The 26,492-nt window shown below is 35.8% G+C and overlaps 1 protein-coding gene across 2 annotated transcripts in view; it reads left to right on the forward strand.

Annotated features, from left to right (window-relative positions):
• Positions 1-26,492, forward strand: part of LOC114629898 (cytochrome P450 3A13-like) — a 73,360-nt gene that overhangs the window by 40,060 nt on the left and 6,808 nt on the right. For both annotated transcript variants that reach the window (XM_028778020.1, XM_028778021.1), the window contains exons 5-10: positions 6,296-6,409; positions 6,699-6,787; positions 7,399-7,547; positions 15,447-15,574; positions 16,328-16,397; positions 24,703-24,863. In XM_028778020.1, coding sequence (XP_028633853.1) covers positions 6,296-6,409; positions 6,699-6,787; positions 7,399-7,547; positions 15,447-15,574; positions 16,328-16,397; positions 24,703-24,863 — 711 coding nt within the window. The remainder of the gene's footprint in view (positions 1-6,295; positions 6,410-6,698; positions 6,788-7,398; positions 7,548-15,446; positions 15,575-16,327; positions 16,398-24,702; positions 24,864-26,492) is intronic.

Below are 26,492 nucleotides of genomic sequence, written 5' to 3' on the forward strand. Positions count from 1 at the left end.
AAAAAAAAAAGAAGTTCTAATCCAGATGCTGGCCTCTGAACTTACACTACTCAGACCTTCGATGGGCCATTGACAAGAACATCAAACAGCTAGAGATTGACATCACAAATCTGAAGATCATTTACTTTTTAAAAAATAGCTCATGCTCTACATACTGGTAAGTATAAAACTTGTCTGAGGAAAAGTTTGGCAATGTAGTGTCCGATGTGTACCATTGTGATTGTAGAGGAATTTTAATCCAGAAAAATGGCTGCTCTGGCAAGTACTCACATCCAAAGATCTTCTAGACCTGTGTATTCCATTTAGTAAGCTACACGTTTATCATCTTGATGGAATACAGACATTCCCTTAGTACACAACTTCAGTTTCTAACAATGTAGGCAAAGTTAATTTGTAAAATGAAGCAGCAAAGTTTGAAAGTGACCTCCAATTGATGGGCAGAGAATGTGATCAATAGAGAAAGGTTTGACAGAATGAATCAGAGATAGAATACACCCAATTATCATGAGAACAAAGAAGGAGTATAGGCTACTGAAAAGCAGAGGATAATGAGTTAGTATTGGAGGGATGTAGTGGGAAATATTACAAAACAAAACAATTCACACTACCACCAGCAAAGCACTAGTGGACAGGCCAACATGTAGTCAGAGCTCTAAAATCTCTCTTTCCACCCCACCCACTAAATTTCCATGGTAGGCCGCTGTCACACTAGCGCCACTCTTCCAGATTCCCATGGCTAGCTGGGGTTCACTTCTCATAAACCCATGCTCTACCACTGTACTTTTCTCTGGAACTCAGTTGAGGTGCTGCCTGCAGAAAAGCACCACAGAATCTTAGTGTAAAATCAAAAAGCAACACAATTGTTGGATGCAGTAACTAGCATCTTAACTTGTAAGTTAAGTTAGGGTTAACGTTAGAGTTAGGGTTAGGCCTGTCTGTTGGGCTGAGAACAGGCTGATGTCTGTCTGCCTGTGCCTTGTCTGCAGTATTATGGGTTGCTTTTTAAAAATTATTTCATGATACAGGTGGTGAACCAACTTGGGTACATAGAATCCACTAAAAATTTAAGAATCTTTGTAGTGGAATATTTTTTCCACAAGTTGGGAGGAGCTAAGGTGGGAGGAGTAAGGGAAGAGGAGGAGGAACAAGAGGAAGAGGAGAAGGAAGAGGAGAAGCTAGGGGAATGTGACCAGAGAGAGGGGAACATGGAACATGGAAGCAGATGTGCACATGTCTCTAGCAGCCAAAGTTAGTTGGTATATCTAGGTTGGGTATTGGGTTACACCTCTGATTGTATGGGCATCTTGCTATTGAGCATTACCAAAGCCTTTGGATAATCTAAGCATTAGAGTCTCATTTGTACCCAGCCCATGTGGATGGCAGGATAGTCTGGGCTAAGCTCAGCCTTGTGGAGACAGTGTGGAAGATTGGCAGAGCCATCTCCCATGCTGGAATCTCATGGGTGGCAGGGCCAGTGTCTCTGACCATCTGAGCAGACTACCTGAGCAATCAGTGTAAGGTCCAGTCATGTGAAGACTCAGGCACTGAAACCAGAAACTGAAACAAAGAAAGAGGACACTGAGGTCCCCTGCTGTGAAGAGACAAGATGGATGCTCTGAGTCAGAGAGCCAGAGAATGGAAGCTGCCTACTTCTTGGGGTAGATATTGATTGAATTGTGAATTTTAAAAATTAGGATTATTTGCTTTTAGAATAGACATATACAGATTTTGTCTGAATCATGTGGGGAATCTCTCCCATAGTCTGGAATAGAAAATTACTAGCTCCAAGTAGAGAGCAGTGGTAGTTGCCTGCCATGAACACTTATTAATTAATATAAATCTGTGGCTCCAAGCAGAGAGCAGAATGGATAGATGGCATAACAGATATTAATAAAATATATGTCTGTAGCTCCAGGCAGAGAGCATAACAGGATAGATGGTATAACATAGTCTACAGGAAAATCATAGTTTTGAATGTTGGCTCCATGGGAATTTTGGCTTAAAAGTCAGGTTTGACAAGCTTCCTGCTTCTTATTAGCAGGTGTTAATAAAAGTGTGATTAAATTGTTTTTGTAGTTAGGAGAGAATATAGATTTTCAAAATGAGTAGAATTATGAGATTTTTGGTTGTTTTATTACTCCTCTGGAAGAAAAGTCAAGATACAATCTTTTCTGGTTGCTGACGGAAGGATATGCTGATTTCAGAGAAAGGTTTTGTCTTTGTATTAGTGATTAATGTTTACACATCTTCCAGAGTTTTATGGATCAGATTTGATAGAGGCAGAGTGCCTGAAAATAAATTCAGCTGAATCATCAGAAAATATCATTTGTGCCATCCCTCACATGGCACAAATAAAGACTTATGGTTGGGGCAGGATTTCATCCTAACTAGTCAGGACATCATGCCTTGATGATACTAAATTTTTGTTTTGAGATTTGTATATTACAGAATGTACAGCTTTGGTGAGATCGTCAGACATCCTGATCTGACCTGCTTGGGATTTCAGTGGGATCCAGTCAGGACACAGACATCATCAAACATTATAACAATGGTGGTTGTGACCTTCTTAAGGCCAACTAACTCCCTTATTTTCCTCACCCTTCTCCCTTCAAGATATATCAACACCCATAATTATCATGAAGAAGTTATGAAGAGTTGTTGTCCCAGTTCCATGTACTTGGGGTTTGGAAGTGGTTATTCTACGGTTGTCTTTCTGGGGAATTTTGTAATGATCAGAGTTTAATTAGAAATAGCTAGAATTTATTTTGTAGCCATAATCTCACCTAATAGCAATTTTTAAAGTGCAGAATCATGGTTTTCATTGGTATAAATTTCCTCTATTGTTACTAAAAATTTTAAAGTACAAGGCTTGGACCCAGGCCTTCTATAAATGCCATTACAAACTGATTTAAGATGATTAAGCCTATGAATTAAGAACCAGATAGCAAAGTCTTAGCTCTGAGTTAATTGCTAGGGTGTTTGCAAGATATTTTGTTTATAAATAGCTGAGAGTAGTTAACAGACAACAGTTCAGATTACTTTACATAGATAGATGTTTTCAAAAAGTCAGAAATTTACAAAATGTGACATTTAATGTTATTTATTTACTTGTTGTTGAGAAATATCTGCTCCAAACAGCTCCCCATTTGTAGATTCAAAGAAAGACAAAATGATAGACTGTATGCTAGGTGTCTTATACTTTATAAATTACAAAATGATAATAGTTGTGTTCAATTTATATCTGAGAGAAAAGAGCCTTTTAATTAGACAAAAAGGGGGAAATGTTGATTGCTGTCTGTGTACAGGTGAAGGCAGGCACAAGATAAGACAAGAGCCTGTGCTTGGGCAGTGGAAAAGGAAGGGAGGCTGAAATTTTTAGATACATGTATAGAGAGACAGAGAGACAGAAAGGGAGATGAAGAGGAGGAGACAAGATTCAATCTATAGGAGAAGAAGAGGGATCAGATCCAAACAGTCCTGAGAACCATAAGTATTGGGGAGTATTTTTTTGTGTGTGTGAGTAAAGAGTTTATTTCATCTTATATCTTACAGTACAGCATGAATGGTAGTCAGGACAAGAAAGCAAATGTGAATTTCGAGACAGGAACTAAAGAAGTGGTCTTCAAGGAGTATAATTACTATCTTGTACAAGCTGATTTCTTATTCCAGATGTTTAGGGATGACACTTAGTAATTCATCAGTCAAAATAATACTCAATGATCTTTTGCCTATTAGACAATCTGATAGAGACATTTTCTCAACTGAAGTTTCCTTTTTCCGTTTAACTCCTGTTAGACTATATTTGATAAAAAAAGAAAAACAAAGGACAAAAGAGAGAGAAAAAAGGAAAGGAAGAAAGGAAGAAAGGAAGAAAGGAAGAAAGGAAGAAAGGAAAAAAGGAAGGAAGGAAAAAAGGAAGGAAGGAAGGAAGGAAGGAAGGAAGGAAGGAAGGAAGGAAGGAAAGGAAGGAAGGAAGGAAGGAAGGAAGGAAGGAAGGAAGGAAGGAAGGAAGGAAGATTGATTTTCTCAAAAACAAAAAAGACCCCAGCTCCTGGTTTTGTTGATTCTTCCTATAGTTCTTTTTGTTTCCTCTTGATTGATTTCACACCTGAGTTTGATGATTTCTTGCTGTCTCCTCCTCTTGGGTATACTTGCTTCTTTTTGTCTAGAGCTTTCAGGTATGCTGTTAAGCTGCTAGTGGATTTTCTTTCCAGTTCTTTCTTGGAAACACACAAATCTATGAGTTTACCTCTTAACACTGCTTTCATTGTGTTCCATAAGTTTGGTATGTTGTACCTCACTTTCATTAAATTCTAAAAGGTCTTTAATTTATTTCTTTCATTCTTCTTTGAACAAGTTATTATTGAGTACAGTATTGTTCAGCTTCCATGTGTATGTGGGCTTTCTATTGTTTTTGTTGCTATTAAAGACCAGCTTTGTCCATGGTGATCTGATAGGATGCATGGGATTATTTTAATCTTTTTGTATCTGTTGAGGCCTGTTTTGTGACCAATTATATGGTCTATTTTGGAGAAGGTTACATGAGGTGCTGAGAAGAAGGTATATTCTTTTGTTTTAGGTTGAAATGTTTTATAGATATTTGTTATATTCATTTGGTCCATCACTTCTGTTTGTTTTACTGTGTCTCTGTTTAGTTTCAGTTTCCATGATCTGTCCATTTCTGAGAGTGGAGTGTTGAAGTCTTCCCACTATTATTGTGTGAGGTGCAATGTGTGCTTTGAAATTTAGTAAGATTTCTTTTATGAAAGTGGGTGCTCTTGCATTTGGAGCATAGATGTTCAGAATTGAGAGTTCATCTTGGTTGACTTTCCCTTTGACGAGTATGAAGTGTCCTTCCTTAACTTTTTTGATAGCTTTAAGTTGAAAGTCGATTTTATTCACTATTAGAATGGCGACTCCAGGTTGTTACTTAGGACCATTTCTTTAGAAAATTGTTTATCAGCCCTTTACTTTGAAGTAGTGTCTGCAGTTTGTGCAGTGAAGGTCAGCAGAGGCAATTGAGGCCAGAAACTAAAAAGTAGACTGAAAATTAGAACAAATTTCCAAAGTTAGTTTCAAGCCAACCAGAGTAAGTCAGTGAGAAACAGAAAGGTCCATTTGAATCAGTAAGCTTGGGTATGAGCTTGAGTCAAAACATCTGAGTTGAAACAGCCAGGCCTGAGTTCAGATAGAACTAGAAAGAGTGAGCTCATTCAGCAGTATACCTCTGAGATAATGATTACATTTTATGAGTAAAAGTTACTTTTGCACCTGGCAGGTTACTTTTACAGTGATGGTTGTATTTTGGCAATATGACACCTGGACATAGTTAGGAAGAAATTTTCTCAATTAAGAAAATGCCTCCAACAGCTCACTTCAAGAAAGGCTTTGGGGCATTTTCTTAGTGACTAACAGCGAAACTCACTGCGATTGGTGCCACTCTTGGGAAGTTAGTCCTCAGCTGCAAATCAAAGTGGGCTGAACAATCTAGTGACATTTCTGCAGAGCTTCTGCTTCAGTTCCTGCCTTCCATTCTTGCCTTGAGTCTCTGCCTTGACTTCTCTCAATTATGGCATGTGACCTGAAAGTTGTAAGCTTAAATAAACCCTCTCTAACACAAGTTGTTTTTGCCCATGATCTTTATCACAGAAATCACAGCAATGGAACATTAACTAAGAGAGCAATTTTTTTCTGTACTGACTTGGAGTCATGACAATGAGCTCATGACAATGATCTTTCCTTTCTTGACTTCCAGACTTATATTTTTATATTTCTCTCATTTCAATTTCCTACCTGTCTGCATACGTTAAAAGGCATATTTTATCAGGAGGAAATCATATTGAAGTGAAGATTGTAATAGAACAGGTTTATAAAATATCATGTAACTATATGTATCATTCTTGTACTTTGAGATATTTAAAATATTTTAATTTATTCATCATATGTGTGTGCTTGAGTGTATGTATGTGCATGGCATGTGTTGTCACAGAGACCAAAAGAGGGCATCAGATACCAAGAACTAGAATTACAGTTACAGTTAGCTGTGAACCACCAAATGTGTGTGCTAAGAAATTAACCAGGGTCCTCTGCAAGAAGAGCAAGTGTTTTTAACCATTAAGCCACTGGTCCAGCCCCAGTTTGAGGCACTTTTGTTGAGAGACTTTCATGAACTGTGGCATCTAGAAGAGGGTTACTAACAATGTTAAGGCATATTGTCAATATATATGTATATATTGCAACCTGTAAGATAACTAGAATAATGAAAGGCAAAAATCTATTTTTCTTGGTATTGTAGCCTCTTGGTCCAGCAGGAATTTTGAAAAAGAGTGTTTCAAGAAGTGAGAATGTAGAATGGAAGAGAATTCGATCATTGCTTTCTCCAGCCTACACCAGTGGAAAACTAAAGGAGGTAAGAAAATAAAGGATGTTTTGTTATAGATGTAATCTATTCTATCTGAGGACAGGGAGAAGTAATATTTTACTCTTCAAAGACATGTTTCATTGTGCATTACATTGCTAAGAATGTTCTTTGTTTTGTTAATGTTCTTATTGTTTTCCCTTTCTTGGTGTTTGTTTCAGGGGAGGTTGGTCTTATACCTCCTGTAAAAATGTGACTCTCTTTTCATAATTTCAAAAGTCTTGTTTGGGAAACTCAGAGGATGACATTTACCAACAAACATGTTGTATTTTATACTTAGATGTTTCCCATCATCCAACACTATGGCAATGTGCTGGTGAAAAATATAAGTCTGGAAGTCAAGAAAGGAAAGCTCATTGTCATGAAAGAGTGAGTAGTGATGCATGTATTTGCTGGAACTCTGTCCCTTCTGGAGACCTACCCTACTTTTTAAGTACCTAAGCTAATTCTAGACACAGAATAAGGAAGAAGTATGATGTTACCCTGTTATCAAACATGTATTAAGGAACACCTCCCTGATAAACTTGGGAAAGTATTCCTCTTGCATACATGAGACAAAATTAGAATAGTTCTTGTCATCTTTTATTTTAGAAGACAAATTATATAGTTTAGAAAGAAAGATGAAAATTTAGGTAAGCTACAGCTTGACAGATTCAGAAATGTGAGAGGAGAATATATTAGGATCATCAGAGGTTGTTATTTTGGCATGAATATTACAGTCTATAATTTTGAACAATCTAAAATTCAAGTTTTGCTGAGGGTCTTAAGAATACCAACAAAAAACCAAATTCATTCTACCCCTATTTAATCAAACTGAAGAGAGATAAGTTTCTGGAAATGATGTGTGTATTAAAATCACGTTGAATTTTCAAGATACCACAGTAATAAACTCAGGGTGCAGTAATCACATTGCAGACAAACTTTCCCATAGCTGAGGAGCTGTGTTGATCACATATTTAACCTTCTGTCTTTCTACTCAGCATTTTTGGGGCCTACAGCTTGGATGTGATCATTAGCACCTCATTTGGAGTGAATGTGGATTCCCTCAACAATCCTCAGAATCCTTTTTTGAACAACATCAGGAAGCTTTTTAAACTTAGCTTTTTCAATCCATTAATTTTCTCTATGGGTATGTAATCTATTTTCAACTATATTAAGATCTTAGTCTTACTGCAGCTAGCATACAAAGTACAATATTCTTCATAGCATATTCATACACAATTAATTCTCCTCCCTTCTTGCTTTCACCACTGTATGATCTGGTTCCATTTCCCACCATTGAACTTTTGTATCACATGTGGTTACCCATCATTGCTACATATTTTGTTGTTTTGGATAATTTAAATGACTATGTGATTTCTGCTTTTGAGCCATCAATGTTATGATTTATATTTATACATTTACATATATTAATCATTTCTCCATATCTTGAATAAAATTTAAATTAATATCATCTACTTTCAGTGTTTGTCTGTTCATTGTGTTCTGGATACTACATATATATTTTAAGAATAAGTGTAGAAGTCACTATTTTGTTGCAGAGTTTATTATGTGACACTATATCTAGTATTTGTTTTAAGAAATTAAGTTCACTTATTGATACATATACATTTAGAGTTGAAATGTCATATGAAAAATAGCTCCCTTAAAGTGCATAAAGTGGACTGTGTGCTTGTAATTAGTTTTGGTTTGCTATCAGAATAGTAATGCATGTTCATTTTCTATGTTGATATTTGATGATTGGCTATATTTCTTGGAGTCAGCAAAACAAATTATGATTGCTGATTCAATCTCCTAGTCTGTGTATTGTTTGTTTGTTTGTCTGTAGACAGGTTCATTATCTTGGCTGGTCTGTAACTGGCTATGTAGACCAGATTGGATGAAACTCATAATGATCTACCTGCCTATGGCTCCTGAACTCCTGGGGTTAAAGGATATATAATTACTTTCATCCTTATTCTGTATACTTTGCTAAAGGATTTGAAACCATTTATATTCATATTTCTTACTGAAAGGCATGCACTGGATATTGTCATTTTATTAAATGTCAATTTCTGGCCTTTTTTGGTCCTCTTTTTAAACAACTGCCTTAGCAGTTTTAAAACTTGTTCCCCTCTCATTCTTGGCTGCATTTACCTTTTTATTCAGTCAAAATTGTCCTTTCCATTATGCAATACAAGCAGGTTTCATTGTGAGTAATTCTTTAGGCAATTGATTAGTCTGACATAACATATATAGTTTTTGCTTCTCTTTTGTTTATAATCAGTGCATTTTTGATATATTAATATTTTTCCACAGCTCTTATATTTTAAACATGATATATATCTTTCAAAGATCCCCTGGCTTTCTTGTTTACCATTGAAAAGACAGGAGTCATGCTGATGGAGTTCTTTTTATATATTAGTTATTCCCTACTTTTGTATCTTCCAGTACACTTTTAAAATTTTGTGTATTCACCACTTTATCTTTAATGTGAAATGGGGAGTTTCTTCTCTGGTCTTATTTGTGTGGTATTCTTTATTCATTTTTTAATTTGAATGGACTTTTCTGCAGTTTGGTAATTTCTGTTTTCTTATTTTATTGAGAATATGAGGGAATTTTCTCTCAACTTGAGATAGAATTCGTGTCATTATTTTATACTGAAACTCACTGAATTATTTATCTCCCCAAAACTTACATGTGCCATTGAACTGTTTAACAAATTTATCAATAATCATGACTGAATTGTCCTACAACTCTAATTTGCTTTCAAATTCTATCTTCTATAAAATCCAGTCTGTTTCTGAGACTTTCTGTTGAGATGTGCATTTGACTTGATTTTTTTTTGGGGGGGGTCATCATTTCACTTTGTTTTTCTTCTCTATATCTCTTTTACAAATTCCATTTTAATATTCTAATTCTGTGTCTTTATTTATTTCAGCTTTTGGTATTCTTTTGGGATTAATTCAGATGATAGGTTTATGTTCTTTGAATTCTTTGAACATATTTATAATCACTTTCATTGCTTATCTTGGATTTTGTATATTTTGTTTATTTGTGGTTAGTGTAACATTGGAGGATAAATTGATAAAGTATGCTGTAGAACTGGGAAATGTCCATCTGTGGTTACATCACCAGTTTTATTTTGTTATTTTTTGTTGTTCCTAATTCATATAAATTTCTCCCTTCATTTGGAGTTTTTCTCTTTATTCAGTAAATTCAAGAATGCAGTAAAGTTTGGCAATGTTTTCTTAGACTAGGCATGAGTTCAGCACTCCTGGCTCTCACACCAGTGTTCCTATGGAGGGTGATCAGTCTTTGTAAAATTTATTTTCTAGCAATCAGTAAACATTCTGTGACAGTAGAATAGTGGTTGTCTTAAAAATGGTCCTTAGTCACTCTTTAAATTCCAACTATGTTAGAGAGAAAAAAAGACTAAGTTCTCTTTATAATAATGTGTAGCTACTATATGTAGAAAAGGAAATAGAGGAGAAAGCAAAAATAAATAAGCCATGATGGGACTAGTGATTAAGAGAATGTTGCTAAAAACATATGGCATAGCGAAAAAAACTGTGGGGAATGTTTGGGTATACTTGTTTAAGGTAAAATGAGAAAAAGGGAATGAGGTTGTACACTTGCATTATGCAGAACAGTCTCATCTCTCAGAAAAATTAGTCTCAGAGATCCTAAACACCAGGACAGTCTATGTTGCTAAGAAAGATGAAAGGATGTACAAAAATTTTCAAAAATAGAAATTATATAAGATATGAAAATTGAGCAACTGGGCCAATTTCCTACATTGAAATGGATATGAAGTAAATGATAAATAGCTGTAGAGGTAAATGACAATGCAGTGGAGCTCTTACACTATTAAATTATCCTATTGCTCTATCTAGAATTTCAAGTACTATGTTGAAAATATATGGCAAGAGTGGACAGACTTGCCTTTTCTCTGATTCAGTGAAATTGCTTTAAATTTCTCTCCACTTAATTTGATGTTAGCTTTGGGCTTGCTGTATATTGTCTTTATTGTGTTCATGTATGTATCCTGAATCACTGATCTCTCCAAGATTTTAACATGAAAGGCTATTGGATTTTTTCAAAGGGTTTTTTACCATCTAACCAGATGATCATGATCATGTAGTTTTTTCTCTTCATTTGTTTATATATTAAATTTCATTGATGGGTTTTTCTGTATTGAACTACCTCTGAATCCCTGGAATGAAGCAAACTTGATCATGATAGATGATATATTCTTGAATTTCCTTTGTGAATATTTTATTGAATATTTTTGCATCAGTGTTCATAGGAAATTTTGGTCTGAGATTCTCTTTATTTGTTGGCTTTTGGCACGGTGTAGGTATCAGGGTGATTGTGGCCAGAAAGAATGAGTTTGGCAATATTCATTTTGTTTGTTTTTTGAAATACTTTTAGGAATTTTGACGTTAGCAGACTTTGAAAGACTACTAAAGTCTGCACTAAAGCCGTCTTTCCTGGGCTTTTTCAATTCAGAAACTTTTACTGACAGCTTCTTTTCCATAGGGATTATAGGACTATTTAGTTTACCTGCTCTTGATTTAAGTTTGGTAAGTGGTAACTATTTAGTAAATCATCCATTTTGTTTAGATTTTCCTATTTTGTGGAATACAGGTTTTTTTGGTAATACCCAATGATTTTTTAAGTTTCTTCAGTGCCTGCTGTTATGTGTTCCTTTTCAATTCCAATTTTGTTAACTCGAATACTATTTTTTCTGCCTTTAATAGGTTTGGCTAATGGCTTCTCTATCTTGCTGATTTTCTCAAAGAACCAGATCTTGATTTCATTGATTCTTTGTATTGTTCTGTTTGTTTCTAATTGGTTGATTTAAGTCCTAAGTTTGACTTCCTGCCACCTATTCCTCTTGGGTTTGTTTGCTTCTTTTTGTTTTAGGACTTTCAGTTATGTTGTTAAGTTGCTAGTATGAAATCTCACATATTACTTTTTGAAGGAACATAGTCCTATAATATTTTCTCGTAGCACTGCTTTCATTGTTTGGATATGTTGTGCTTTCATTCTCATAGAATTTTAGAAAGTCTTTGATTTATTTCTGCTTTGACACAGTTGTCATTGAGTAGAGAATTCTTCAGCTCCCATGGGTTTATAGGCTTTCTATTGTTGATGAAGTCCAGTTTTAATCCATAGTGATCTGATGATATACAAAGTGTTACTTTAATCTTCTGGTGTGGGACTGCATAAGGGTATCATGGTTCTTGGCTGGGCATGGGCCTAGAACCCCAAGATTCGAAGGGAGAAGCAGCAGGCATTCGGCCACGTCCCCAGAACCCAGAGTCCTGAAACACAGTGTAGTCTCCATAGACCTACATTGTTCAGTCACGTAGGCCATTACAACCCCTCCCAAAGTGCACAGATAGAGGATGTGACTAGAGGCCTCAGGTCCTAGGGATTTACATACTAATGAAGACCAGAGAGCAGAGCAAATTAAGCATTCTTCCCAGAACCTCCCCCTTTCTCCCTCCCTATTTAACTCATGTCTGCCCTGAGTTTCAGGAGGGTACATCCAGACCCATCTACCATCTGCCATGACAATAAACCCTTTTGGAGCCAAGGACTTTCTTGTGTCATAGGAGCCTGCCATTGCCAAAGCCTCCAGCCTTTGGAACCCTAGCCCTTCTCGTGTATGTGGGACCCGCTGCATGGAAAGTCTCCAGGACCTCCACTGTGGCTTTTTTCCCCACATTCTGATATCTGTCTATCCTTCCTTTTTACTGAGTATATGGTCACTTTGAAGAAAATTCTTTGAATTGCTGAGAAGAAATGCTATTCTCTTGTGTTTGGGTAAAATGTTATGTAGATATCTGTTGGTTCCCTTTGAGTTATATCATCTGTTAATTTCACTGTATCTGTGTTACTGTATCACTTTAGCTTCTGTTTTGATGACCTGTCCATTGATAAGAGTGGGGTGTTGTAGTCTCCTTGTGTTAATGTTTGGGGTTCAATGTGTGATTTACGCTTTAGTAATGTTTCTTTTATGAACATGGATATCCTTGCATTTGGCACATAGATAGAACTGAGACATCATCCTAGTAGATCTTTCCTTTAATGAGTATGAAGCATTTTTCCTATTTTATTTGATTAATTTTGGCTGAATATCTATTTTATTGGATATTAGAATGGCAACTGCAGCTAGTTTCTTGAGTTTGTTTGTTTGAAAATGTATTTCTAGCCATTTATTGAGGGTTAGTGACTACCATTTTTGCCTAGGTGTGTTTCTTGTATGCGGCAGAATGGTGGATCCTGTTTTCACAACTATCTGTTAGCCTATGTCTTTTTGTTGGCAAATTGAATCCATTTATATTAAAAAAGATTAATAACCAATGATTGTTTATTCCTGTTATATTTATATTAGTAGTATTTGTGTGTGTGTGTGTTTGTGTGTGCGTGTGTACAGGAAAGGATTCTCCTCTTTTAGTTTTTCTGGTATGAAATTATTAACTTTTGTGTTTTCTTGGAATTTTTCTTCTAGTATCTACTGTAGTGTTAGATTACTGGAAAGATATTGTTTAAATTTGATTTTGTTGTGAGATATATTGCTTTTTCTATCTATGGTGATTGAAAATTTTGCTGAGTATAGCAATCTGGGGTGACATCTGTCTTCTCTTGGGGTCTGCTTGACATCTGTCCAGACCCTTCTGGCTTTTAGAATCACTGTTGAGAAATCAGGTGTTATTCTGGTAGGTCTGCCTTTATATGTTTATTGGCCTTTATTCCTTGCAGCTTCCAGTATTCTTTCTTTGCTCTGCATATTTAGTGTTTTCATTATTATGGGGCATGAGGATTTTCTTTTCTGGTATAATTTATTTAGTGTCCTGTAAGCTTCTTGTATATATATATAGCCATCCCTTTCTTTAAGTTAGAGAAATTTTCTTCTGTGATTTTATTGAAGATATTTTCTGGTGTTTTGAGATAGGAAATCTCCTTCTTTTATTCCTCCTATTCTTAGGTTTTCTCTTTTCATAATATTTGAGATGTCCTGGATGTTTTGTGTCAGGAAGTTTTTTAGATTTATCATTTTCTTTGACTCGTGTATCAGTTTCTTCTATTGTATCTTTTATGCCTGAATGTATCTCTTCCAACTTCTACATTCTGTTGGTGATGCTTGTGTCTGTTTCCATGTTCTCTTTCTAGGTTTACTCTCTCCAGGATTGCCTCAGTTTGTGTTTTCATTAATGCTTCTATTTCCATTGTCAGGCCTTCCACACTTTGATTAATTTCCTTCACCAGTTTGTATTTTCCTTTATTTCTTTAAGAGTTTTATTTATTTCCTCTTTACAAGCTTCTATCATCCTCATAAGATTAGATTTAAGGTCATTTTCTTTCTGTTAAGGTGTGTTAGGATATCCAGAGCAGCTATGTAATAGCTGATTTTCAATAGTACCATATTATTCTGGCTTTCCTTTTTTCCTTTTTTCTTTTCTTTTTAAAGATGTATTTATTTTATGTATATGAGCACACTGTGGCTCTCTTCAGACACACCAGAAGAGGCCACCAGATCCCAGTAGAAATGATTGTAAGCCACCATGTGGTTGCTGGGAATTGAACTCAGGAATTCTGGAAGAGCAGTCAGTGCTCTTAACCACTGATGCATCTCTCCAGCCTCAATCTTGGCTTTTCTTGAGTGTATTCTTATTCTAGCCTTTAGCCATCTACTTGTCCCTGGTGTGGCCTGGTGTGATAGTCCCTGCTGGCCTTTTGTGACTGCATTTATAGCTTCTGTTTCCAGATTAGACCCGATGGCTGCAGGCCTCCATGTATAATAAATTATATTGGACCAGAAGATGTAAAACAGAGGAGACACTTTAGGGATTTTCTAAGTGTTCTTTTCTTACTAAAAATTTCACACTGACCTTGTTTGTTGTATTAGATAAGAGAATGCATAAGTGAAGGGATAATATTAAGTGTGATGGGGAATATGTTTGAGATGAGAAATAGTGCAATAGAAGCAGGAATACTACAATCCTTGAACTATCTCACCTAATATCAAATTTCTTCCTCAAACTCAGGGAGGGATGGAGCTTCATGATAGGATAGTTAGCTACCAGTTATAAGGGTATGCAAATCTTCACCAACACTGCAATTGTTTCTTAATTTTTAAATAGGTTCTTCATAATAATCACATCTTCTGTCAAACTACTGTTTCTTGGTCTCAAACACCAGAGTACCTGACTATAATTTATTTTATTTATTTTCAGTATAAATATGGTACCATGAAAGACATATGAATTTTGTTTTGTGATTCTAATACCTGAATTGAAGTGATAATATATTGAGTAAGCTTGCATTGCCCTTTTCCTGAAAGTAATAACACCTAGCTCAACCCTCAATTTCTGGGTTAGTTCTTTGTTTCTATTGACAATTTTCATAAAGTTAAGGGATATGCTATTCTGAATTATCTGAGAACATTAATTAGGAAAAATGTTGAGCTTTCCCTAAAAATTTCTTACTATACTCCATTTTTGATTGCTTGTGCAATTTAATTTTATTTTGCCTCGTGCCTTATAGGGCAGCATGCATGTTGCTACATAACAAGATTCATTTCATGATTCTGCATTCAGATGGAAAATGTTTCGTTGATAAGGTCAATTACGGCTCTTTTAAGTCATGTTTCTATACAGGATTCCTTTCTGAAAAAATGTTCTGATTTTAGGAACAGGGCAGTGAAAGCTTCCAGATTCATTTTTCCATTTTGAACTAATTTTCTAAGTTTTGGACACTCATGTGAAAAGTTGGTATGAATTGTCTGTTAAATATTTTATAAAACTCTACCATGAATCTTTCTGGAGCTGAATTCTTCTTAGTGAGTATGTGATTTTATTTAAAATTTAATTACTTTTAGGTATGATAGACTATATGTTACTATTATATTCATTTCAACCACAATATTTTCTGTTGTTTTATTTCACATAAATTATTGAATTTTGCCATTATTAAACAAAATAACTGTAAAAAAATTAAGTTTGTATTTTGATTATATTTCTTCTTTTCTTTATAGCAATCTTTCCATTTCTTAATCAAATATATAACATACTAAACATCTCCATATTTCCAAGTGATGCTATAATATTTTTTAAAAAGTTTAGAGAGAAGACTAAAAACAATCGACTTGAAAATAGACAAGAGGTAAGACATGACAATATTTATTTCAATTCAAAGGCAATGATATCAAAAGTCACATTTTCCCCAGATAAAACCCTATTGAGATATTGGATGAATTTAGTCTATTCAGTTTAAGTTGTGGCTTGCCTAAACCTTGGGCCGTTGTGTTTGACCATAGAGATTGCCAATTGTACAACCAAGTTTTGCCTAATTCAGCCCATATGCTGGACAATGGATGTTGGCTGAAAAAATTATTAGCAGGATATCAAGGAGTCAGTATTTGTTTGAGATGTCACCAGTTATTTTCTGGGATTTTGAGGTTTGGAGTGTTTGTAGGTAATCATATAAAATCCAGCAATTAGAGCCACAAAGAGCAATCAATAATTATGCATGTGGCTTAAGAATATGCCAAGGAAATGACATATTGACACATTTTTTGTGCAGAAATTCTTTCTAAACAAGCATCTATGGCAGGAGAAGGAACTATAGTCATTCATCTAGAGGCTTGTGCTCAGCAAATGCAGATGCTCAGAATCAGAGAAAGCAATGAGTAAAAAAGTTGTTGGGCATGGCAGCATGATACTAGAACAGAGTACACTCCTTGTTCTACAATTTCTAATGATGAGTGTTTTGTTTTACTAGTGATTCAGGAAACAGTAGCTATATTATTTTAGCCTTAAATAAGTTATAGCCACATAAGAGTGTTTAAGTTCATTAAATTTCTATTTTCAAGCTCCTAAACACACATTTAACTTTGATATTTCTGTCTGCTTTCAGAACTCAGTAGATTTTCTTCAGCTGATGATGAACTCACAAAATTCCAAAAATGTGGAGGAGTCCCACAAAGGTAATTAAGAATACATTAGGATCTAAAAAATATGCACAGAATAAGGGGCTGGGCTGGTTCTTAACATATAAAGAGGTACTCAAGTAGAGAAGGCAACCTCTTAAATTTCAGAAAAACACAGACATGTGGTGTTATATGCAGCAACTTAAGGAACTTTCTAAAAACACACATTATAAGAATGCTCATATTCTTTAGATTACTGTGCCTTCTATGACAGAGAATCTACCTGCATGAAATCTGAAAAACCTAGCTACCTAACAAAGGCTTGATTAGTTCCAAAACCAGTTGATGTCCCTAACAGAAGGGGAAAATCTCATGAGGACTCATCAATAGATAATAAGCTACAGGGATAATGAGTCTTCCCTAAGAATGAGCCCCCTGTATTCAATATCTAGATAACAGCTCTAGAAACAAATATATGCAGATAAAACTGAGAGAATTCATTAGGTAATGTGTTTATGATTATTCATTTTTTATATATGTTACAATGATTCTCAAGAAATTGAATGCTATGGATTTGGAAATATGTGACATGTGAAAAATAAGATGGAAGGTAAGGGATGGGATAAAGATATACTTAAATATTAAATTTATAGTAATCTTAAAGCCATTTGTAAACATGATTTCTTAGCCCAAAACTCCCCTATGATGTATGCATTACCTACATCAGCCAAATGCTGTTTCTCAGCCTCATGCCGAGCCATTGAATTAGAAACTTCTCCTGGAAATCTGCTCCCATGACATCCAATCAGAAGGTACAGTGTCCAAATAACAACACTCACTGTGGCTTTAATAGCATAAATGTTTATCAGTTTAAGAAACTTGGAAGTTTTATTTTTTTTCTTTCTCAGTGATCTAGTATACTAAGGATGAAAGAAAACACTGAGTGTACAATTTCCTTTTCATTCTTTTACTCACTGTCACTGACTTTAATATTTCAATGCTGTGGGTTTTTGTTTTCTGTTTTACTTTTGTTTTGTTATTATTTTTGATACATTATATTTGATACAATGGCTGTAAAATCATAATTGTCATAATTTATCACTTATTCTATAATTGAAGGTAGTATCCAGTTTACAAATAGTATTTCTTCCTGACTTGTTTGCTTCTGTCATATCTACTGTTTTCCTCATTGATTTTGCATATTATCAAATTGATATTTTTAATCATTATTTGTATTTTGTGTGTTCTCTGAGTATGGTGAATTTGCCCTTTCCATGGATGTCTAGAATGTTCTTTATAAAACATTAGATGCAGAAGTTAAAAAAAAGACTAGAAAAATTTTCCATTCATAGCACCACTGAGTAGAATGTAGTGAGATATTCACCATACTCTTGACCTTCAAACAAATACATACCCCACAATTACCATCCCTATTGAAGTAGTAGGTACATCATAATTGATGAGTAAACATTAACATACTTTTATTATATAACCTTCTAGTTTACTAAGTTTTAATTCATAGCCTTAAAATCCTTTATATATTGGCAAATATATGATGTGAACATGCATTTCAATTATGATTCTATCCAGAAATTTGTCTTTTCAAAATCTATATCCCTTCTAATACTTTGAGAATTTGATACAAGCATAAAAATTATTGTTATTAAATCCATCCCAAATTTCCTCCTGAATCTTCCCATATCTTTTTTTCCAAGTTTACATTCTGTCTTTTTTTTTCAACGTCTACTGAGTGCACTTAGAACTGCTTGTGCATGATGAGTATAGGACCATTTATGGCAGTGTACATGCAGTCCTGATTAAAATCTCTGAGCATAATTCCTGAAGAAAGCTGGCTCTTCATTTCTTTTTATATTTGGTTATTTTATTTATTTACATTTCAAATGTTATCCCCTTCCCATTTCCACCTCCACAAGCCCCCATCCCTTCTTCTCTCCCTCTCCTTTATGAGGGCGCTCCCTCACCTGCTCACCTGCCTCAGCAGCCTAGCATTCCCATATCCTGGGTCATCAAGCCTCCATTGGACCAAAAGGCTACCCTCCCAGTGCTTCCAGACAAGGCAATCCTCTGCTACATTTTCAGCTGGAGTCAGGGGTACCCCCTTTGTACTCTTTGGTTTGTGGTTTAGTTCCTTGGAGCTTTGGGGATTCTGGTTGACTGATATTGTTGTTCTTCCTATGATGTTGCAAAAACTCTTTAGCTCCTACAGTCTTTGCCCTAACTTTCCCATTGGGGTCTCTGCACCCAGTGAAATGTTTGGCAGTGAACATCCATATCTGTATGGGTCAGAATTTGGCAGAACCTCTCAGGAGACAGCTGTATTAGGCTCCTGTCAGCAAGGACTCTTGGCATCAGCAATAGTGTTTGGGTTTGGTATCTGCATATGGGATGGATCCCCAGATGGGGCAGTCATTAGATGGCCTTTCCTTCAGTCTCTGTCCCACTCTTTGTCCCTGTATTTCCTTTAGTCAGGAGCAATTCAGGGTTAAAATTTTGGAGATGAGTGGGTGAGCCCATGCCTCAAGTGGGGGCCATGCCTAACCTCTGTATATAATCTTGATGGGTTCTTCCTACCATTTGTGGGGTACTTCAACTAATGTCATCCCTGTGGGGCCCTGGGAAGCTTTTACTTTTCTGGCATTTGGGGTTTTCTGGTTGCTACCCCCAGTTCCCCATCACCCATTGTGAAACATCTCTGTTCAATTTCCTTACCCTTTCTACATCTCCCCCATATCCTTACGTACCTTACTGTTCCCCTATTTTCCCCTCCCCCTATTTTCTTCCTCCCAAGTCCCTTCTACAATCTACTTCCCTTGATTAATTTGTTCCCCCTTCTAAGTAGGACTTACAACTATTTGGCCTTCCTCTTGATCTTCATGTGGTCCTTGAGTTGTATTTTGTGTGTTCCATGCTCTTTGTCTAATATTCATGTGTCAGTGAGTATATACAAAGTGTGTTCTTTTGTGACTGGGTTACCTCACTCAGGATGATATTTTCTAGATCCATCCATTTACCTGAAAATTTTATCAAGTCATCATTTTTAATAACTGAGTAGAATTCCATTGAGTAAATATATAACATTTTCTGTATCCATTCCTCTCTTGAGGAACATCTGGGTTGTTTCCAGATTTTGGCTATTATAAATATGGCTGCTATGAACATAGTGAAGCACGTGTTCTTATTACATATTGGAGCATATTCTGGGTACATGACCAGGAGTTCTCATGTAGTTCTCAGTTTGGGTTCTCAGGTTATACTGTGCTCAACATTCTGAGGAACCACCAGACTGATTTCTAAAATGGTTGTACCAGCTTGGAGCCACACCAACAGTGGGGGAGGGTTCTTCTTTCTCCACATCCTTGCCAGCATCTGCTATCACCTGAGTTTTTTATCTTAGTCATTCTGACTGGTATGATGTAGAATCTCAGGGTTGATTTGCATTTCCCTGATGACTAAGGATGTTGAACATTTCTTTATGTGCTTTTTGACCTTTTGAGTTTCCTCAGTTGAGTAGTCTTTGTTTAGCTCTGTACCCCATTTTTAATAGGATTATTTTGATTGTCTGGAGTCTAACCTGTTAAGTTCTTTGTATACATTGGATATTAGCCCTCTATCGAATGTAGGATTAGTAAAGACATTATCTAATCTGTTGGTGGCCATTTTGTCCTATTGGCAGTGTCCTTTGCCTTACAGAAGCATTTCAATTTTATGAGGTTCCATTTTTTAATTCTTGGTCTTACAGCCATTGATGTTCTGTTCAGGAAATTTCCCCCTGTGTCTATGTGTTCAAGGCTCTTCCCCAATTTCTCTTCTATTAGTTTCAGTGTATCTGGTTTTATGTGGAAATCCTTGATCCATTTGGACTTGAACTTTGTACAAGGAGATAAGAATGGATCAATTTCCATTCGTCTATGTACTGAACTCCAGTTGAACCAGCACCATTTGTGAAAATGCTGTCCTTTTTTCTCACTGGATGGTTTTAGCTCCTTTGTCAAAGATCAACTGACCGTAGGAGTGTGGCTTCATTTCTGGTTTTTCAATTCTATTCCATTGATCTACCTGCTTGTCACTAAACCAATCCTATGTAGCTTTTATCATTATTGCTCTGAAGTACAGCTTAAAGTCAGGGATGGTGATTCCCCCAGATTTCTTTATTTGTTGAGAATAGTTTTCAATATCCTAGGATTTTTGTTCTCAAATGAATTTGAGAAGTGCCCTTTCTAACACTATGAAGAATTGAGTTAGAGTCTTGGTGGGAAGTGTGTTGAATCTGTAGATTGCTTGCAATAAGATGAACATTTTTACTATATTAATCCTGCCAATCTATGAGCATGGGAGATCTTTCCGTCTTCTGAGATCTTCTTCAATTTCTTTCTTCAGAGACTTGAAGTTCTTTTCATATAGATCTTTCACTTGTTTAGAGTCACACCAAGATATGTTCTATTGTTTGTGACTATTGTAAAGAGTGTCATTTTCCTAATGTCTTTCTCAGCCTGTTTATCCTTTGAATATAGGAAGGCTATATGATTCGTTTGAATTAATTGTATATCCAGCCACTTTGCTGAAGTTGTTTATCAGTTGTAGGGGTTCTCTGGTGGAATTTTTGGGGTCACTTAAGTATACTATCATATCATCTGCAAATAGTCATATTTTGATTCTTCCTTTCCAATTTGTATCTCTTTGACCTCCTATTGTTGTCCAATGGGTCTAGCTAGAACTTGGAGCCCTATACCAAATATATAGTGAAAGACAGGGCAGCTTTCTCTAGTCTCTAATTTTAGTGGGGTTGCTTCAAAAATCTCTCCATTTATTTTGATGTTGCCTACTGATTTGCTGTTTATTGCTTTTGTTGTGTTTATGAATGGGCCTTGGATTCCTGGTCTTTCTAAAAATTTTAACCATCAAGGATGTTGAATTTTGTTAATTGCTCTTTCAAAATTTAATGAAATGATCATGTTTTTTTTCTCTGATTTTGTTTATAGTGGATTATGTTGATGGATTTTCTTATATTTAAACATCTCTGCATCCCTGAGATGAAGCCTATTTGATTGTAGTAAATGTTCATTTTGCTGTGTTTTTTTGGGGGGAATTTTGAATTTTCTTGAATATATTGATATTCATAAAGAAAATTTGTCCGAAGTTCACTTTCTTTGATGGTTTTTTTGTCATTTTAGTACAAGCATATTTGTAGCTTCTGAGAAAAAATTAGGTAGTGTTCCTTCTGTTTCTATTTTGTGGAATAGTTTAGAGCATATTGGTATTAGGCACTCTTGGAAGGTCTGATAGACTTCTGGACTAAACCCATCTGCTCCTGGGCTTTTGTTGGTTGGTAGACATTTAATGACTAATGCTATTTCTTAGGGGTTATGGAACAAATAGATAAACCATCTAAATAAGATGGTTTATCTGATCTGGATTTAACTTTGGTACATGGTATCTGACTAGAAAATTGTCTGTTTCATCCAGATTTCCAGTTTTGTTGAGTATAAGGTTTTGTAGTAGGATCTGATGATTTTTTTTAATTTACTCATTTTCTATTGTTTTATATCCCTTTTTATTTCTGATTTTGTTAATTTGGATACTGACTCTGTGCCCTCTGGTTAGTCTGGCTAAGGGTTTATCTATGGTGTTGATTTTTTCAAAGAACCAACTCTGGATTCTCCTGATTCTTTGCATAGTTCCTACAGTCTACTCCACTTGGATGTATTTGCTTCTTTTTGTTCTAGAGCTTTCATGTAGGCTGTTAAGCTGCTAGTGAATGCTCTCTCCAGTTTCTTTTTGGAGGCATTCAGAACTATGAGTTTTTCTCTTAGCAGTGCTTTCATTATGTCCCATAATTTTGGGTATGTTGTGCCTTCATTTTCATTAAGTTTTAAAAAGTCTTTAATTTCTTTCTTTATTTCTTGAGAGTTCATCTTAGTATATTTTTCTTTTGATGAGTACAAAGCATCCATCCTTATCATTTTTGGTAACTTTTGGTTGAAAGTTGATTTTATTCGATATTTGAATGGCTACTCCAACTTGTTTCCTGAGAACATTTGTTTGGAAAATTGTTTTCCAGTCTTTTAATCTGAGGCAGTGTCTGTCTTTTTCACTGATGTGTATTTCCTGTATGCAGTAAATTGCTGGGTTTTATTTACATATTCAGTCTGTTAATCTATGTTTTTCATTGGGGAATTGAGTTCATTGCTATTAAGAGGTATTAAGAAATAGTGATTGTTACTTCTTGTTATTTTTGTTGTTAGAGGTGGAATTATGTTTGTGTGGCTCTCTTCTTTTGGTTTGTTGAAAGAAGATTATTTTCTTGCTTTTTCTAGGGTGCATTCCTTGCGCTGGAGTTTTCCAATTGTTATTTTTTGTAAGGCTGACTTTCTGGAAAGACATTGTGTAAATTTAGATTTTTCATGGAATATCTTGGTTCCTCCATATATGTTAATTGAGAGTGTTCCTGGATATAGTAGCCTAGGATGGCATCTGTGTCCCTAGACACATCTGTCCAGGATCTTATGGCTTGTAGAGTCTTCGTTGATAAGTCTGGTGTAATTCTGATAGATCTGCTTTTTTATATGACTTGGCCTTTTTCCTTTACAGCTTTTAATATTTTTCTTTGTTTTGTCTATTTAGTGTTTTGATTATTATGTGACAATAAGATTTTCACCTCTCATTAAATCTATTTGGTGTTCTGTATGCTTCTTGTATGTTTATGGCTATCTCTTTCTTTAGGTCAAAGGAGTTTTCTTCTATGATTTTGTTGAAGATGTTTTCTGGTCCTTTGATCTGGGATTCTTCACCGTCTTCTGTTACTATTATTCTTAGGTTTGATCTTTACATTGTGTCCTGAATTTCCTGGATGTTTTGGGTTAGGCACCTTTTACACTAAAGTGTATTTGACAAATGTGTCAATATTTACTATGGTATCATTTATGCCTGAAATTCTCTCTTCTATCTCTTGTATTCTGGTGGTGGTGCTTGCATCTGTAGCTCCTGATCTATTTCCTAATTTTTTTTTCTCCAGGGTTTTCTCCTTTTGTGCCTTTTTTATTGTTTCTATTTTGATTTTTAGTTCTTGGACCATTTTTTTTAATTCCTTCACCTGTTTAATTGTATTTTTCTGCATTTCTTTAAGGGATTTATTTGTTTCTATTTTACAGGCTTCTACCTGTTTGACTGTGATTTTCTGTATTTCCTTAAGGGAGTTATTTATATGCCCCTTAAAGGCCTTTATTACATTGAGATGAGATTTTAGGTCATTATCTTTCTTTTCAGGTATTTTAGGGTATCCAGGGCTTGCTGTGGAGGAAGAACTGGGTTGTGAAGGGTGCAAGGTTGCATTGGTTTCTGTAGTTTATTATCTTTGCTTGCCTCTAGCTGTCTGGTTATCTCTGATGTTAACTGTCCTGGGTGTTTCTGACTCTAGCTGGCCTTCTTGGAGACAGGCAGAGCTCTGTTACCTGGGTTAGAGCAGGGCTGTCTCCTTGGAGGTAGGCAGTGTTGTCTCTTGTTAGAGTGGGCTTCCTCTGTCTCTGGTTAGAGCAGGTCTTCTGTGTCCCTGAATACTGAGAACTTCCTGGGAGGCATGCAGACTGTGTCCCTGGTTGCTACAGACCTACTAGAAGGCAGACAGGTTGTGTTCTTGGTTACTCTGGACCTCCTCGGTGGTTCAAAGGCTGTAGCATGTAGGCAAGTATCAGGTCTCTGATCTGACCTGGGTGGGGAAGTTGACCAGAAGGAAAGTGGAGCTATGTCTTTGGTTATTGCAGATCTCCTGGCAGGTACACAGGTTGTAATGTGTGGGGTAGGAAACAGACCAGAAGGAAGGTGGAGCACAGGGACAGATGGGGGAGTGGGTAGGTCCCACATCAGCTGTGTTCTATGGTTTTCCTAGCTGGCATGGATATTTAGGCAAGATTCTCACATGTGTCTTTGCTTACTGTGGACCTCCTGGGAGGCACACAACCTATAAAGTATGGGCAGGTATCTAGCCACTGATTTGACCTATATCTCACACCTTAAGTTTGCCTTTGCCAGTCTTCTGATTGTGGATAAGCTCAATATCCCAGTTCTTCCTTATTAAATTTTCTTTGCAGCTTTACAGTGTATTTAACATTGACACTTTGCTTATCATTATACTTTGTGTCTTATATTATGGTCCATGCCTCACTGTTAAGCATATTGTACAATATTTTTACGATTATCCTGGTATCTATTTATGGTTTATTCCCATAGGAAATGGCTTTACACATGATTGATAATATTTTTCTCAAATTATAGAGCAAGGTGGTTTAAACTATGCCCATCTTCCCAACTTGATCCATTATACCTTACATGTCAAATTTTGTTTTAGCTCTCTCTGATCTGGAGATTGTGGCTCAATCAATCTCATTTATTATGGCTGGCTATGAGGGCACAAGCAATGTTCTTTCCTATATTATGTATACTCTGGCCACTCATCCTGATGTCCAGAAGAAACTCCAGTATGAAATTGATGCAGTTCTGCCCAATAACGTGAGTAGATAGCATCTGAAGAAAGTAAAAGATCAAATCTCAACAAGAAACATTTATTCCACATATATTATTGAAAGTGATAATAGAGTATACATTAATTCATATACCAATCAATAGTCAATGAAAATCTATGTGCAGAAGAAAAGAAATGCAAGACAATTGTGTTCATAAAGGAAATTAATCATTGTGCTTTTTAATGATTCTCTAATATCTGCTTTCTCTTGCCAAAATGACACACTCCAAAAGCATGCATAAAATCTCTAGACTTTAATTTTACTGAATTTATATAACTGTTATGCCTGAATGTATATTTATCATCATGTATATCCCTAGAACCTGAGGTGACTACAATTGTAAAACAGATGCCCTAAAATTAGATCTCCAGTAATTAGAGCCACTAATTAGATTCACTATTTTAGTACTGGGAAACAGCTCTGTCCTTCACAAGAGAAAACAGTGCTCTTCATCACTGAGGCATTCCGCTAGACTCTCAGTGACCTGATAGCTGCATTACTAATGAGAATGTTTTGACATGAATATTGACAATGGTACCTTGTCTTTTATAAACCATTTTTATTGTATTTTTCAAAAACATAGCCACGGAAGATGCGACAGAAGAAAGAAAGAAAAGCACTAGCTCAGAGATCAAGGAGCAGTAAATATCTGAAAATGTACAATAATCTATCACATTTTTTTCTTTTTTTATATTGAAAATAGATTCTTCTATTATGTAATACATTGTGAATACAGTTTGTCCTTCATGCACTCCTCACAGCTCCCCAGCCTTCCTCTTGCTCAAATTCATTCTCTGTCTCTCTCTCTCTCTCTCTCTCTCTCTCTCTCTCTCTCTCTCTCTCCATTTAGGAAAGAGCAGGTCTCTCAGAGACTGCAACCAAATGTGACAGAACAAGATAACAATAAAAAAGCCAGCAATGGTACGTTTTCTTATCCAAGTTGGGTAGCTATTCTCCACATTACTCCTTTCTCCAAACATATAGTTAGATATGGACATATGGCAGCTTCCAACATAAACTCTTCACTTCTACATTATGGTAGCTCCAGTGTCCCATGAAGTAATAACAACATATCACATAAGCTTTCTTCACATTTCTACCTAAAACTGATTCAGTGTGAGGTCCCTAAACTCTGTGACTGTCTAGTTGTGAGTGAGAAGAACACAAAGCATCATCAGGTCTCATATTCATCTTCCGTTCTTGCTTTATTCTGTCTTGTGGCAAATATCATGAAAACCACTCATTTCAGCTTACATTTTTTGATGAAAATCTATCATTGAGAAAAGGAACCCAAGGCAAGAACTTGTAGGCAGGAGTCCTTGCCACTCCACTTTGCATTTCTTCTGACCAAGGAACTCACTCACAGCCAAATAAGCACTGAAGGGACAATGAAGGATGCTGGTTGCTGTCTAGCCCACTTACTGAACTATCATTATATAGCTGTTTTCATATAACCCAATATAATCTGCTCATAAAATAATGCTACCTGCAGTTGTCTGGACCCAGCCACATCAATCAAGACAATCAGGAAAACAACCCTCCCAGACATTTCCACAAACCTGTCTAATCTACTAATCTTTAATCTCAGTTGAGACATCCTTCTCAGCTAACTATA

The sequence above is a fragment of the Grammomys surdaster genome, unplaced genomic scaffold (assembly GCF_004785775.1).
Source record: "Grammomys surdaster isolate TR1022 unplaced genomic scaffold, NIH_TR_1.0 320, whole genome shotgun sequence".
Taxonomy (NCBI): domain Eukaryota; kingdom Metazoa; phylum Chordata; class Mammalia; order Rodentia; family Muridae; genus Grammomys; species Grammomys surdaster.